Source organism: Nicotiana tomentosiformis, chromosome 7 (genome assembly GCF_000390325.3).
Source record: "Nicotiana tomentosiformis chromosome 7, ASM39032v3, whole genome shotgun sequence".
NCBI classification, from domain to species: Eukaryota; Viridiplantae; Streptophyta; class Magnoliopsida; order Solanales; family Solanaceae; genus Nicotiana; species Nicotiana tomentosiformis.
The window spans coordinates 1894238-1910985 of record NC_090818.1 but is presented as its reverse complement, the minus strand read 5'-3'; the positions used below and the strand labels follow the sequence as shown (position 1 = coordinate 1910985).

Genomic DNA, 16748 nt, shown 5'->3' with positions numbered 1-16748 from the left:
ATTACGTGAATAGACAAAATAGAGTATACAAAGTCTAATACAATAAAAGTTGAGGAGTGCGTCTGATAATTTCTCAAATTTTGCGCATAATTTATTGTTTGAACTTTAAATTAAACATGACGACACCAGAGAGAGAGAAGCAATCATAAGCAGAAATCATCGCCTAATATATCGCTAATTCAACTTTGTAAGGAAATTCAAGATCTCTCTATCCTTGTTTTCCTAATTTTTCTTCATCAACTTCATTTTTTTATGGTAAATTAAATATTGCACCTTTTTTTAATGTTCAAAACTTTGCAGACGGATGCTCTATTATAAGATGCAAAGGCGATCGAACCTATGAATTATTAATTTTCCTCTTTTAAGTTTTAACCTCTCTTTTGCCTGAAGAAAATTTTCTTTTTTCTAAAGTAAATGCTTTAGCAGGCAAATCTCTATTAAGGTGGAGCCATTTTGAAATTTGAAATTTGAATTGATTACTTTTACAATTCTGTTATTTGGTTTCTCAATTTATGTGATTTTGGTTTTTTGTATAATTGTAAGATTGTGTTATTTTTTTTGTAGCTTCCATTGACAAGAATGATGTGGAAAGTGGATTCTAAGAAGAAAATTGGTGCAAATTCTGGAAAGGAGAAATTGTTGAATGATATTGAAGCTATAAATAAAGCTCTATATTTGGATAAAACCCATTTATTGGATTCAAAATCGAAGAATAAAGGAAATAATAAAGATTCAATAGAGAAGGAGAGTAAGAAATCTATTTGGAGTTGGAAGGGCCTAAAATCATTGGCTGCTAGAAACAAAAAGTTTAATTGTTGTTTTTCTGTGCATCGGAAGAGGAGAGATGGCGAGTTGACGACTCGTCCAGTTGTGGTTTCTCAAGGGGTAGCTGAGTTTGAGGAACAGTTGACTCATACTTGTTCTATATCTGGTGGCAAAAATGGCCCCAATCAATCAGCAAAGTACGAGGCGAAACATTTCTTGTTGTATGCTTCGATATATGGTACTCCCGAGCTTGATTTGGGGAAGCATCGGGTTGATCTTACCAGGTTGCTTCCTCTTTCATTAGATGAATTGGAGGAGAATAGCTCGGGGAAGTGGACGACTAGTTTCAGGTTAGCAGGTAAGGCTAAAGGAGCAATCTTGTATGTCAGTTTTGAGTATCACATAGTTAGGAACACTTTCACGGTTCCCACTAACAGGCTTCTTAACGAGGGGAAGAACTTGAGGCGCAATAGTGAAAATGCAGCAAAACTTTTGGCACAATGTGAGCAATGTGATGAGCTGAGTACGATAAGACGAACAGGAAGCCTTCCTGCTCGATCTTCTACTTCACAGCGTTCCGCTGAGAATATAAAAGATCTTCATGAGGTTTTACCAGTTCCGTCATCTGAAGTGTCCGTATCTGTAAATGTGCTGTATCAGAAACTTGAGGAAGAGAAAGTGGAAGCTTCAGTTGATTGCAAACCACAGATTGATGTTTTCTATAATGATGTTGAGACCATAAAACATGACTTAGCCTTGTCATCAGAGCCCGAGAAGGGAAATGTTGAAAATGGGGGTGGCATAAGTGAGGTTTCTATAAGAGAGCAAGGTGTAGAAGTTGCCTCAAACGAATGGGAGGGAAAAGAAGAAGATACCATGAAAACTGGTGATAGTCCTTTGGAAGAGAATGTTGTTGAACCTGAGATTGAAGACCTTTCTCAGCTTGCACCGTTTGCCAAGGAAGTCGACACTGAGAATGAAGAACTTTCAGTGAGTCCCTGCAATTTCGAGACAGATGAATCTGCCAACGAGACAATCATGAAAGAAGTGGAGTCTGCATTAAAGCGTGTGTCGGACTTGGCAAATGAGGGATTAGACTCTCAAGAAGATGAACATGAAGCTATAAATCATGATGGAGACTTGGACGAATCCCTAAGCTTGGATTATGTTGCCGAATCTGTGGCTAGTGATTTTCTGGATATGCTAGGGATAGAGCATAGTCCATTTGCCCCAAGTTCTAAGAGTGAGCCTGATTCTCCAAGGGAAGGATTGTTGAGGCAATTTGAGAAGGACACTCTGGCGAGTGGGTGTTCCTTGTTTAACCTTGATATGGATGTTGATCACCAAGAATTTGGTTGTGACGATCCTAGTGGACCTGATTGGAGGAGCATTTCCGAGGATTTTGACTATTCATCTAATATGGAGATGCCCAAGATAGAAATTGAAGCAACTAATAACAAAACAAGGGCCACCATGTTGGAGGACTTGGAGACAGAGGCTTTGATGCGCGAATGGGGCTTGAACGAGAGGGCGTTTCAATATTCCCCTCCTAAGAGCTCAAGCGGATTTGGGAGTCCAATTGATGCTCCTCTTGAGGAAGACCCTTACCAATTGCCTCCTCTTGCAGAAGGCTTAGGACCCTTCATTAAGACTAAAAATGGAGGATTGTTAAGGTCGATGAACCCTACACTTTTCAAGAATTCCAAGAGTAGAGGGAGTTTGATAATGCAGGTATCGAGTCCAGTAGTGGTTCCTGCAGAAATGGGATCTGGTATAATGGACATACTGCAGCATTTAGCCTCCATTGGAATTGAAAAGCTATCTATGCAAGCAAGTAAACTTATGCCTTTGGAAGATATAACTGGACAGACAATGCAACATATAGCCTGGGAAACTGCACCAAGCTTAGATGGAACTGTGAGGTTTGAACTTTTATTTTTTTCACATTTTGTTCTATATTTGAAAATGCACATATCTAGCACACACTATTTCTACTAAGAAATTGTCTTATATGACTTTTGCCAACTGCAGACAAGATTTGTTGCAGCAAGAGCTTGAGTTTGGACAAAATATGGCTGGTACTCAAAGTAAAAAGTGTAAACGGCACAGACCAAAGTCCAGTAAGTTGGAGTCAAATTCTGTTGGCGTGGACAGGGACTCGGAATATGTATCAATAAAGGACCTCGCTCCATTGGCGATGGATAAAATTGAAGCCCTTTCAATTGAGGGTTTGAAAATACAGTCAGGGATGTCAGATGAGGGCGCACAATCCATTGGTCAGTTTTCAGCCATTGAGGGAAAGAAGGTCAACTTTGGAGGAGCTGTAGGTTTGGAAGGAACAGGTGGATTGCGGCTACTGGACGTTAAAGACAACGGTGGTGATGAAGTTGACGGGCTTATGGGTTTATCTCTCACACTTGAAGAATGGATGAGGTTGGACTCGGGAGAAATTGACGATGCAGATGAAATCAGCGAGCGTACCTCCAAACTGCTCGCAGCCCATCATGCTATCTGCACTGACATGTTTCGTGGCAGGTCGAAGGGAGAGAAGAGACGTGGCAAGGGTAAGAAATGTGGATTGTTGGGAAACAACCTCACGGTGGTACTAATGGTGCAGCTTCGTGATCCTTTAAGGAACTACGAGCCAGTTGGTACACCTATGCTTGCTCTTGTTCAGGTGGAGAGAGTGTTTGTAACACCTAAATCTAAGATATACCGCACACTTTCTGAAGTTAGTTACAGCAATGAAGACGACGACGATGATGAATACAAACCTCCCAAAACGGACTCTGTGGGGGAGGTCAAAGAAGTTAACATTCCTGAGGAAGAACAAATTCCTCAGTGCAAATTCACTGAAGTGCATGTTGCTGGTTTAAAGACAGAGAAAGGTAAAAAGAAATTATGGGGTTCGTCAACTCAACAACAGTCTGGATCTCGTTGGTTGCTTGCGAATGGAATGGGAAAGAAGAATAAGCATCCATTACTGAAGTCTAAAGCTAGTAACAAATCCTCTACACCAGCTGCTGCTTCGGCGACAACTACTACTACTACTACTACAGTGCAGCCTGGTGAAACATTATGGAGTATATCTTCACGGGTCCATGGTACAGGAGCTAAATGGAAGGAATTGGCTGCATTAAATCCACATATCAGAAATCCAAATGTTATTTTTCCATTTTTCCTAATGAAAAAATTAGATTGAGGTAGCAGTATAGAACATGATTTTTTATTTATATGATTGAAATTTTTCCAGTTGCCTCTCTTCCCCTGAAAAAAAAGCTTGGTATACAGTGCAGCTTAATACATATTCAACATCTAGAAAAGGGTTGAATATATTAAAGGCAGCTCCAGGAATTGATAGGAAATATCTTACCTTTTTTAGTAAGTCATTGGATAACAACAACAACAACATACCCAGTATAATCCCACATAATGGGGTCTGGGGAGGGTAGTGTGTACGCAGCCTTAGCCCTACCTTGTAAAGATAGAGAGACTGTTTCTTATAGACCCTCGTCTCAGGTGAAGCACAAGCTGTAACCATGAAGAGGCATGTTGCTCATGGCAGTCATTTCTAAAACATGTCATCAATTACTCGAGTTCAAAATCAATAAGCATACATCTTATGATCAAACAAGGAAAACCCATGTAGTTGAAAAACATAAACTATAGCTGCAATAACATACTGCACATGAACTGTATTAATTAGCATTGATACTGAAAGATGCATCCCATAAGATTAAAATCCCTATATATCCAATTGTTTAGAGTTGAATAGAAGAGTTCCTCAAGAGAACTAAACTAGTAAAAAGCATGCTGATAAACAAAGGTTAGAGACCAGAACTCCGAATACACGCCTTGCTGATATGTGCAGTGAGCTGAGTTCTACATGAACAATTACAAATTGTGGAACTCAGCACACATCCTACAGGACGTCAGGGGCGTGACCTCTTGTTGCTGCATGAAGGGCATTTGTACTGCTTTATATGCTCAGCCCTAGCGGGGGTGATCTTCACACACTTGCCATGGAACCACCTCTCACATATGTCGCAACAAATCCAAAATTCATCTGAAGCATAGTTCTCACCACATGCACCACACAGAGTATCGCCATGCTCCTCGTCTCCTTCCTCATTGAATCCATCATCCTCATCTTTCACATGGGCCTTTGAGTACTTACCCTGAGATTTAAAATAAATAAATTAAAAAAATCTATCTCTAGTGGTAAGATGCTGGGCCATGCATGGAGAAATCCAACGAAGCATGGTTGGTTATATAACTAAGATGTCATCACATCAGAGGAATAATGATATAGGTTACATGTGGCAGGATACTGAATTTAGTTTAAGAGGAGCATGGCCTAGTGCATTGAGACAGAGCAATAGTGACAGTGTGACGAGACCAGAAGACAGAAAACTTAAGCAACTTCAACAAGGCACATGTTCATTTTTTTTGAGAAGAGAAGGCTAATGGGGCCTTTCAAGCTCTTTACTGAATTCGCGAAAGACAACCAAAAATGTACGAAACATAGGACAAAGAAATATACAGTGTAAGAATTTAGCACAACGCAAGTGCCAAAATCACAAACTGGTTCTAAACTAAGAACCCATTATGCAAAAGGTCAGTTATCAAGCAGCTGCAAGAGTTGAGGTAGTCATAAAATACATTGGAAGAGATTACATGAGAGAAATTCAAAGAAGAAAGAAACAACACTAAAGTTCATTAGGAGTATCATCCTTTACCTCACACTGTACTTCTTTCAAAATACTCCAGCATTGACTTTACACTATGCACCCAAAAGCCTCTTCTAACAAACTTAAGCATAAAAATCAGATGCGTCACCTGCAAACACCATGACTCCAATTAATACAACTTTAAAGAAAACATGTGTAATACTGCAGACAAAAATTTAGTCTCCAAGGCTTTGATCTAGTGGTAAGAGCATAGCTTGTGACGTGTGGATTAGGGGCATGTCACGGGTTCGAACCCTGCTATTAAGGGCGGAGCTACTCTTGTCCAAGAGAAGTCATATGACACCCCTTCACAGAATAATTACTCTAGGTCAAATTTTTATTTTTTATGTAAATATACTATATGTTGAATCCCCTTGGATTCTTCATGTGTTTACTTATATATTTTGAACCCTTAGTAAACAACCTAGCACTGCCACTGTCTATTGCAGACAGAAGCAATTGAGAAGCAAGGGCGGAGCTAGAGTGTCTGTGACAAGTTCGGCCGATCCCAGTAGCTTTGAATTTATTTAAAAATTTATTAAATATATCTAAATTATTAATTTAAAACCCAATAACTTAAAAGAATTAGAATGATAAAGTTGCTTAATTTCAAAATATAAAAAATCAAAACAAATTTAGCAGTTTTAAATAAGTATGTTTACATTGAATCTCAAAGTTGCAAACTCAAAAACAAACGCCAAATATCATTTCATTAAATCTCTCACCTGAGGACTAACGTTTGGTAGTTGAAAAGATTACATAGCTTACATGTAAGGTGTAAAGATCTCCTAATGGTGTGGGGTTATTCGGAAAAAATCGTACGAGTTCGGTTTAAAGCGGACAATATCACATCATGTTAAGAGTATTTATGGACCGTTTAGCTCAACAATGGGTGTCAGAGCCCAGGTTCAGTAAAACGATTATGGCGATGGCAAATTGATGGTGCAGGGCTCGATTCGCTTATCCTTACGAGCTTGGAGACACGCTCATAGAAAGAAACTAGTTTGTAGGCTTTGATTGCCATAAATACTCTAACGATATGGGTGGAACACAGTGAATCTATGAAATTGACTTGTGAATCGTGGTAACGGCCATGTGGAACGTTGTTCGAGGAAAAGATTGTTGGGTGTGCGAAAAAAGAGCCCGTTTGGATTGGCTTAAAAAAGTGGCTTTGTAGGAGAAATACTCCCTCCGTTTACTTTTACTTGGCAGGTATACTAAAAATAGATTTTTATTTTTACTTGTCACTTTATACATATCAAGAGAAGACAAAAAAAAAATCCGTGTTTTACCGACAGTATTTATTACTTATTTCAATTCATTTTCTCAAATCCAATAAAATATGCATCAATTAATATGGGTATCATGGTAAATTATGCAATTCATTTATTATTTCTCGAGGGGCGTGAAAAGTCAAAATGTACCAAATAAAAGTGAACAGAGAGAGTAACTTTTAAGCCAAAAAGTAATAAGCTAGGGTTGCCCAACCTATTGCTTGTGGCTTGTTTTAAGTAATTTTTTAACTTATTTTAAGCACTTTTTGACTTTGCCAAATACTAAAAAGAACTTAAAAGCTTATTTGATCACCTTAAAAGCCAATCCAAACACCCTCAAAGTCCTCATTGATAGCTGAAAATATTAGGTATCTTATGTATAAAAGACAGATCTTTTACGTGTAAAAGTAAATCTATCATGTGTAAAAAAAAAAATAAGGTCATAAAACTAAAAATAAATTTGTAAAGAACCACAAAATAAATCGACCCCATTTGGAAATGACAATCGAGATGCATTATCTATAAATGGTTAAAAACTAAGCAATTATGCAAGCTAACTATTCATGCTCTAAATTTCTGCTGATAATCGGACTGCAAATATTTGAGGAGTTTTGGACATGAAAGGTGCATAACAGGTGAGCATAAATGTAGTGTGTGGTTTCCCTATTGCCCAACCAAATAACTTTGGAGTGAAAAAAGGAGGAAAAAAATTAAAATTCTTATACAAATAAGAAAAAGTCCAAAGTCATACATTATTTTTGGCTTTAGATTCAAAATAATACGTATTCTTTTACATGGACCACTAATAGTCAGTCTTCTTTCTTTAACAAAGTGATGCATTTTTAGTCATAATCATAGACGTTGTTAGTTTTTTAACGGATAAATGATAACCTAAAGCCAAAAATAATGTATGATTTTGGCCTAAAGCCGGTTGAATTTACTGTTTGTTTTTTCTGGTTGAAATACATAGTATATACTCTCTCCGATCCACTTTAAGTGAGCTTTTGGCTGTTTTCACACATATTAATGAATCCATCTTTTAGCATTAATTAACAATATAATTGACCATATTATTCTTAATTTGTTCATTGAAAATACAAGAAATACTCCTATGCTCTTTACTGCAAGTGCAACTTTGAAAAAAAGAAGGTAATTATTTATTGATATTTGAAAAAATTAAATATTATGGACCGAGAGGCGGACCCAGGATTTGAGGACGACGGGGGCACCACTGTGTGCTAATCACTAGCGATAAAATTCGGCATGCAACTCTTTGAAAACTTAATGATTATATTGACTTATCTTCCAAGTATAAACAAAAAGAAGTTCTAAAGAAAAGAAAGCACCGAACAAAGAGAGATTTCTTAGCAAAATAGGTGCTATGGGAAGGAAAAGTGTTTGATTAAGCATGTTTCGCACTTTAAAATTTTAATTTTTTTTTAAATAAAATAAAGGGTCAGTGATCATAAGGGCGTTCAAAAATTAAAGAAATCAAGATTAAGGGTATGTTAATAGTAAAAAAAAAATAAAGAAGAGTCTTAAACTCTTAAATTTCACTGTCGAGTCGGATTCAAAGTGATTGATGAAGAAGGCTGTGGTATAAGAATTTGTATTTTTCTATTTGTGGAGTGATAAATTACAATTTAAAGCTTTTTACTTTAATTTTAAGGGATGAATTTGAAAAAATATTTAATTAAGTTGACTGTTATGTATTATAAAGTTAGAACTAAACCATAATTGAATTAAAAGAAAAAGAAAAAAGAAAAAAAGAAAATAATTTGTTATTAAGTATAAAGAAAGTACGTTGTATTCGATTAAATAAAAAAGTTGAAGACGAATTCGAACCCGGATCATCTAGTAAACTAGGGAATTGAAGCTCCCAACATAACCACTTCCTCCGTCTGCCTTTTTTGTGTCCGGGGACATAACTAAAATATTTAAGGGGTCATATATATATGTACAGATATATATAACATATATATATACAAAGTTTTTGCCGAGACTAACGGGGTCCCGTGACCCCTCTACATACAACGTAGGTCCACAGAAAATCAATTAAAATGGATCGGAGGGAGTACTAATTATACATGATTGTATACATATTTTATATGGACTATATATATGTTATATATTCGTCCATTATTTTTGTTTAAGCGATTGAATGAATAATTATTTGATTAATAAATAAATAAAAAGAACCTTGGCTATCTTCTAGAATTTGAAGTTTCCACTTTCCAAGGACAACAATGGCTTCTGATTTTTGTTTCTCCAAACCCCAATGAGACATTAAAATCTCACAATCTGCTACAGTAGTAGTATTCATTTCTCAATTAAAACGAAATGGCTTTTCATCCATAATAAATAATCCTAGTAATAAATGCCTTTAATGGGAAGCGACTTGCATCCATAAAAGGAAAATTTTCAGAGATGTACCAAGTCGTATTATCTCTATAACGTTTTGTTACACAAGTCTATTTTGCTAAACACACAAAGGAAGTTCAAATTTTTTGAGACATTGGACTTGAGCAATATTGCAATATTTTAATTCATTTAAGTTGAAATTTAAATAATCGAGTACCTTAATTCGATTTAAAAATCACTATTATATGTTAGTTTATTGGATTATGTTGAATGATTACACTGAAAACTCCATGGATAATCATTGAAGCTTGCTTAAGCTTGAATTCAAAAATTTTGGGTTTTCAAAATTGAAATTTATTTCGAGTGAGTGTTGTTTGAATAGATTAGGTACATCATAAGGAGTTTGAATCTCAGTTTTTGGATCATTTGGTGGAGTTTTGAGGTAGTTTGAATTGAAATTTAGAAGTAAAAGATGAACATGGAAAAATATGATATGTGTATCACACTGTGTATCATTTGTGTATCGCATATGTATCATATGCATATCAAATATGTATCACATGTATATCCATGTATATCTATGTGTAAGATATATGCACGATACGCGTTTGATACATGTGTCGCATAAGTATTTTTTTAACTCGATTTTAATTACGAATTTTGATATCAAACCAGTTCAAATCACCATCAATCTTACTCGAGTTTTGTATATTACCTCATCTACATGTTTTGAACAAATTTCAACTATACCCATTGAAAATTCTTTTTTGCCTAATTTTTTAATATTGTATATCATTTTTTTTATGGTAAATTAAATATTGCACATTTTTTTAATGTTCAAAACTTTGCAGACGGATGCTCTATTATAAGATGCAAAGGCGATCGAACCTATGAATTATTAATTTTCCTCTTTTAAGTTTTAACCTCTCTTTTGTCTGAAGAAAATTTTCTTTTTTCTAAGGTAAATGCTTTAGCAGGCAAATCTCTATTAAGGTGGAGCCATTTTGAAATTTGAATTGATTACTTTTATAATTCTGTTATTTGGTTTCTCAATTTATGTGATTTTGGTTTTTTGTATAATTGTAAGATTGTGTTATTTTTTTTGTAGCTTCCATTGACAAGAATGATGTGGAAAGTGGATTCTAAGAAGAAAATTGGTGCAAATTCTGGAAAGGAGAAATTGTTGAATGATATTGAAGCTATAAATAAAGCTCTATATTTAAGAAAATTAGGAAATACAGTATTTTACTTTATCAATGCTTTTTACGATGGAATTCGTCAATGTTATACTAGGGGTGTCAAATGCATATTTGAAAACCGACTAAACCGACCGAACCGTACCGTATCGAACCAACTTTTAGGTTTCTATTAATAAAACCACACGTTTTTATATAAATCTACACCAATAATTAGGGTAGATTTTTTATTTTATGAAAATAAATCAAAAAAATACGAAGCGTATCGAATAGATTACATGTGAAAAATATATATGTTAAGATTAAAAATAATAATTAAACTTTACGCTGTTGTAGAGTAGTTGATGGATCTACACTCTGACCATCTTTCATGTTTTCTTAATTCATCACCATTTAAACAGTAAAATTATCTAAATTTTTTTGCTAAATCCTATAAAAATATGTATGTTATGATATTCTACTTTTACTAGTAATTTTGGTGTGATTATATCATAAATTAATGATAAGTTAGGTACAAAAAAAAAAGCAATTAAAAAATGGAAGGTAAATCGAACGAGCATTTTCTCCAACTTCCAATGCTTAAAATTGAAGAACAGTCAAATTTGATATTTTGCATTAATTTGCTTTCTCCCTCATATGTTCAAAATATTTCTTTCTTTATCTTTTGCTTTTTCTTTCCAAACCAAAGTTTTTTTCTTTACCTTTTGCCTGTTTTACTATCTCTTTTAAAAGGAAGTAAATTTTTTGATGACGAATATACCATGAATATGGTGATAAATTCAAGTTGATCTTCCTCACGTATGTATGTATAGCAAGAGAATTAAGTATTTTCCAAATAAAACTTGACACACTAAGAGCTATTATTTATTACTTTTCTCTAATTAAGTTGAATATAGTTTTCGTTTTTTACTTAAACAATTAACACATTTAATTAATTTGCTAGCATACAGAGTTAAGGATGACAAACAAATAAGAAACAATGTGATGTTATTAATTACTGTGAGCACCTAATTTTTGCCATAATACAAAATTACTCCTAAAAAAAAAAATCCAAAAAATAGCTTTAAATTATTTTTCTATATTTTTACTTAGTTTGCTTTGTACGTATTCATGTTTGATGCATTTTTAAGTTGCATTTTAAATCCTAAAGAAAATACAAAAATATTTTTTTATTTTTTATATTTTTTAGATTTTAATTGCATAATCAATTGCATTTGTAAAACACTAAAATACCAAAAAATACATTAGTAACTCTACATGCATTTGTTAGCTAAATGAATTAATAGTTATAGAAAAATAGGTTATTAGGTTAATTTTATAAATTAGTTGGAATTAGGAGTGTTAAATAAATTGATTAGTCTTGCAAAATACAAAGAAAGAAAAGAGTAGGCTATTGGGTCTTTAATATCGTTCGGGCCATTTAATTCTGTCCGCCCCAGCCCTCTATCCAATACTCGGTCCAAATCCTTACCTCTGAGACCATGAAACGACGTAGTATCACCCCAGTACTACGTCGTTTTCCCTTTCCATTTTCATAAAAACCTTCCCTTCCCCCTTTTTTTAGAAAACCCTAAGCAGCCTCCCCCTTATACATCTTGATCCTCCTAGCAGCCGCCGGACAAGAATGATGTGGAAAGTGGATTCTAAGAAGAAAATTGGTGCAAATTCTGGAAAGGAGAAATTGTTGAATGATATTGAAGCTATAAATAAAGCTCTATATTTGGATAAAACCCATTTATTGGATTCAAAATCGAAGAATAAAGGAAATAATAAAGATTCAATAGAGAAGGAGAGTAAGAAGTCTATTTGGAGTTGGAAGGGCCTTAAATCTTTGGCTGCTAGAAACAAAAAGTTTAATTGTTGTTTTTCTGTGCATCGGAAGAGGAGAGATGGCGAGTTGACGACTCGTCCAGTTGTGGTTTCTCAAGGGGTAGCTGAGTTTGAGGAACAGTTGACTCATACTTGTTCTATATCTGGTGGCAAAAATGGCCCCAATCAATCAGCAAAGTACGAGGCGAAACATTTCTTATTGTATGCTTCGATATATGATACTCCCGAGCTTGATTTGGGGAAGCATCGGGTTGATCTTACCAGGTTGCTTCCTCTTTCATTAGATGAATTAGAGGAGAATAGCTCGGGGAAGTGGACGACTAGTTTCAGGTTAGCAGGTAAGGCTAAAGGAGCAATCTTGTATGTCAGTTTTGAGTATCACATAGTTAGGAACACTTTCACGGTTCCCACTAACAGGGTTCTTATCGAGGGGAAGAACTTGAGGCGCAATAGTGAAAATGCAGCAAAACTTTTGGCACAATGTGAGCAATGTGATGAGCTGAGTACGATAAGACGAACAGGAAGCCTTACTGCTCGATCTTCTACTTCACAGCGTTCCGCTGAGAATATAAAATATCTTCATGAGGTTTTACCAGTTCCGTCATCTGAAGTGTCCGTATCTGTAAATGTGCTGTATCAGAAACTTGAGGAAGAGAAAGTGGAAGCTTCAGTTGATTGCAAACCACAGATTGATGTTTTCTATAATGATGTTGAGACCATAAAACATGACTTAGCCTTGTCATCAGAGCCCGAGAAGGGAAATATTGAAAATGGGGGTGGCATAAGTGAGGTTTCTATAAGAGAGCAAGGTGTAGAAGTTGCCTCAAACGAATGGGAGGGAAAAGAAGAAGATACCATGAAAACTGGTGATAGTCCTTTGGAAGAGAATGTTGTTGAACCTGAGATTGAAGACCTTTCTCAGCTTGCACCGTTTGCCAAGGAAGTCGACACTGAGAATGAAGAACTTTCAGTGAGTCCCTGCAATTTCGAGACAGATGAATCTGCCAACGAGACAATCATGAAAGAAGTGGAGTCTGCATTAAAGCGTGTGTCGGACTTGGCAAATGAGGGATTAGACTCTCAAGAAGATGAACATGAAGCTATAAATCATGATGGAGACTTGGACGAATCCCTAAGCTTGGATTATGTTGCCGAATCTGTGGCTAGTGATTTTCTGGATATGCTAGGGATAGAGCATAGTCCATTTGCCCCAAGTTCTGAGAGTGAGCCTGATTCTCCAAGAGAAGGATTGTTGAGGCAATTTGAGAAGGACACTCTGGCGAGTGGGTGTTCCTTGTTTAACCTTGATATGGATGTTGATCACCAAGAATTTGGTTGTGACGATCCTAGTGGACCTGATTGGAGGAGCATTTCCGAGGATTTTGACTATTCATCTAATATGGAGATGCCCAAGATAGAAATTGAAGCAACTAATAACAAAACAAGGGCCACCATGTTGGAGGACTTGGAGACAGAGGCTTTGATGCGCGAATGGGGCTTGAACGAGAAGGCGTTTCAATATTCCCCTCCTAAGAGCTCAAGCGGATTTGGGAGCCCAATTGATGCTCCTCTTGAGGAAGACCCTTACCAATTGCCTCCTCTCGCAGAAGGCTTAGGACCCTTCATTAAGACTAAAAATGGAGGATTGTTAAGGTCGATGAACCCTACACTTTTCAAGAATTCCAAGAGTAGAGGGAGTTTGATAATGCAGGTATCGAGTCCAGTAGTGGTTCCTGCAGAAATGGGATCTGGTATAATGGACATACTGCAGCATTTAGCCTCCATTGGAATTGAAAAGCTATCTATGCAAGCAAGTAAACTTATGCCTTTGGAAGATATAACTGGACAGACAATGCAACATATAGCCTGGGAAACTGCACCAAGCTTAGATGGAACTGTGAGGTTTGAACTTTTATTTTTTTCACATTTTGTTCTATATTTGAAAATGCACATATCTAGCACACACTATTTCTACTAAGAAATTGTCTTATATGACTTTTGCCAACTGCAGACAAGATTTGTTGCAGCAAGAACTTGAGTTTGGACAAAATATGGCTGGTACTCAAAGTAAAAAGTGTAAACGGCACAGACCAAAGTCCAGTAAGTTGGAGTCAAATTCTGTTGGCGTGGACAGGGACTCGGAATATGTATCAATAAAGGACCTCGCTCCATTGGCGATGGATAAAATTGAAGCCCTTTCAATTGAGGGTTTGAAAATACAGTCAGGGATGTCAGATGAGGGCGCACCTTCTAACTTAAGCCTGCAATCCATTGGTCAGTTTTCAGCCATTGAGGGAAAGAAGGTCAACTTTGGAGGAGCTGTAGGTTTGGAAGGAACAGGTGGATTGCGGCTACTGGACGTTAAAGACAACGGTGGTGATGAAGTTGACGGGCTTATGGGTTTATCTCTCACACTTGAAGAATGGATGAGGTTGGACTCGGGAGAAATTGACGATGCAGATGAAATCAGCGAGCGTACCTCCAAACTGCTCGCAGCCCATCATGCTACCTGCACTGACATGTTTCGTGGCAGGTCGAAGGGAGAGAAGAGACGTGGCAAGGGTAAGAAATGTGGATTGTTGGGAAACAACCTCACGGTGGTACTAATGGTGCAGCTTCGTGATCCTTTAAGGAACTACGAGCCAGTTGGTACACCTATGCTTGCTCTTGTTCAGGTGGAGAGAGTGTTTGTAACACCTAAATCTAAGATATACAGCACAATTTCTGGGAGCCCAATTGATGCTCCTCTTGAGGAAGACCCTTACCAATTGCCTCCTCTCGCAGAAGACTTAGGACCCTTCATTAAAACTAAAAATGGAGGATTGTTATGGTCGATGAACCCTACACTTTTCAAGAATTCCAAGAGTGGAGGGAGTTTGATAATGCAGGTATCGAGTCCAGTAGTGGTTCCTGCAGAAATGGGATCTGGTATAATGGACATACTGCAGCATTTAGCCTCCATTGGAATTGAAAAGCTATCTATGCAAGCAAGTAAACTTATGCCTTTGGAAGATATAACTGGACAGACAATGCAACATATAGCGTGGGAAACTGCACCAAGCTTAGATGGAACTGTGAGGTTTGAACTTTTATTTTTTTCACATTTTGTTCTATATTTGAAAATGCACATATCTAGCACACACTATTTCTACTAAGAAATTGTCTTATATGACTTTTGCCAACTGCAGACAAGATTTGTTGCAGCAAGAGCTTGAGTTTGGACAAAATATGGCTGGTACTCAAAGTAAAAAGTGTAAACGGCACAGACCAAAGTCCAGTAAGTTGGAGTCAAATTCTGTTGGCGTGGACAGGGACTCGGAATATGTATCAATAAAGGACCTCGCTCCATTGGCGATGGATAAAATTGAAGCCCTTTCAATTGAGGGTTTGAAAATACAGTCAGGGATGTCAGATGAGGGCGCACAATCCATTGGTCAGTTTTCAGCCATTGAGGGAAAGAAGGTCAACTTTGGAGGAGCTGTAGGTTTGGAAGGAACAGGTGGATTGCGGCTACTGGACGTTAAAGACAACGGTGGTGATGAAGTTGACGGGCTTATGGGTTTATCTCTCACACTTGAAGAATGGATGAGGTTGGACTCGGGAGAAATTGACGATGCAGATGAAATCAGCGAGCGTACCTCCAAACTGCTCGCAGCCCATCATGCTATCTGCACTGACATGTTTCGTGGCAGGTCGAAGGGAGAGAAGAGACGTGGCAAGGGTAAGAAATGTGGATTGTTGGGAAACAACCTCACGGTGGTACTAATGGTGCAGCTTCGTGATCCTTTAAGGAACTACGAGCCAGTTGGTACACCTATGCTTGCTCTTGTTCAGGTGGAGAGAGTGTTTGTAACACCTAAATCTAAGATATACCGCACACTTTCTGAAGTTAGTTACAGCAATGAAGACGACGACGATGATGAATACAAACCTCCCAAAACGGACTCTGTGGGGGAGGTCAAAGAAGTTAACATTCCTGAGGAAGAACAAATTCCTCAGTGCAAATTCACTGAAGTGCATGTTGCTGGTTTAAAGACAGAGAAAGGTAAAAAGAAATTATGGGGTTCGTCAACTCAACAACAGTCTGGATCTCGTTGGTTGCTTGCGAATGGAATGGGAAAGAAGAATAAGCATCCATTACTGAAGTCTAAAGCTAGTAACAAATCCTCTACACCAGCTGCTGCTTCGGCGACAACTACTACTACTACTACTACAGTGCAGCCTGGTGAAACATTATGGAGTATATCTTCACGGGTCCATGGTACAGGAGCTAAATGGAAGGAATTGGCTGCATTAAATCCACATATCAGAAATCCAAATGTTATTTTTCCATTTTTCCTAATGAAAAAATTAGATTGAGGTAGCAGTATAGAACATGATTTTTTATTTATATGATTGAAATTTTTCCAGTTGCCTCTCTTCCCCTGAAAAAAAAGCTTGGTATACAGTGCAGCTTAATACATATTCAACATCTAGAAAAGGGTTGAATATATTAAAGGCAGCTCCAGGAATTGATAGGAAATATCTTACCTTTTTTAGTAAGTCATTGGATAACAACAACAACAACATACCCAGTATAATCCCACATAATG

The 16748-nt window shown here is 36.9% G+C and overlaps 2 protein-coding genes and 1 long non-coding RNA gene across 3 annotated transcripts; 2 read left to right on the top strand and 1 right to left on the bottom strand.

Annotated features, from left to right (window-relative positions):
- The first annotated feature begins 425 nt into the window (after positions 1-425).
- On the top strand, positions 426-4017 carry LOC117276196 (protein PLASTID MOVEMENT IMPAIRED 1-RELATED 1-like). The gene is made up of 3 exons (XM_070181224.1): positions 426-442; positions 565-2687; positions 2797-4017. Exons 2-3 carry the CDS (start codon positions 580-582, stop codon positions 3965-3967), a joined length of 3279 nt encoding a protein of 1092 aa, XP_070037325.1. The 5' UTR covers positions 426-442; positions 565-579; the 3' UTR covers positions 3968-4017.
- Positions 4018-4411: 394 nt separating this feature from the next.
- LOC138896399 (uncharacterized) lies at positions 4412-5867 on the bottom strand. Its single transcript, XR_011409450.1, has 2 exons — positions 5505-5867; positions 4412-4943 (listed from the first exon to the last, which is right to left on the bottom strand). It is a non-coding gene; the product is annotated as an uncharacterized lncRNA (long non-coding RNA).
- A 6022-nt stretch (positions 5868-11889) lies between these two features.
- LOC138896400 (protein PLASTID MOVEMENT IMPAIRED 1-RELATED 1-like) lies at positions 11890-16565 on the top strand. Its single transcript, XM_070181225.1, has 3 exons — positions 11890-14058; positions 14168-15235; positions 15345-16565. The coding sequence occupies exons 1-3, from the start codon at positions 11951-11953 to the stop codon at positions 16513-16515; spliced, it is 4347 nt and encodes a 1448-aa protein (XP_070037326.1). The 5' UTR covers positions 11890-11950; the 3' UTR covers positions 16516-16565.
- Positions 16566-16748: the final 183 nt, after the last annotated feature.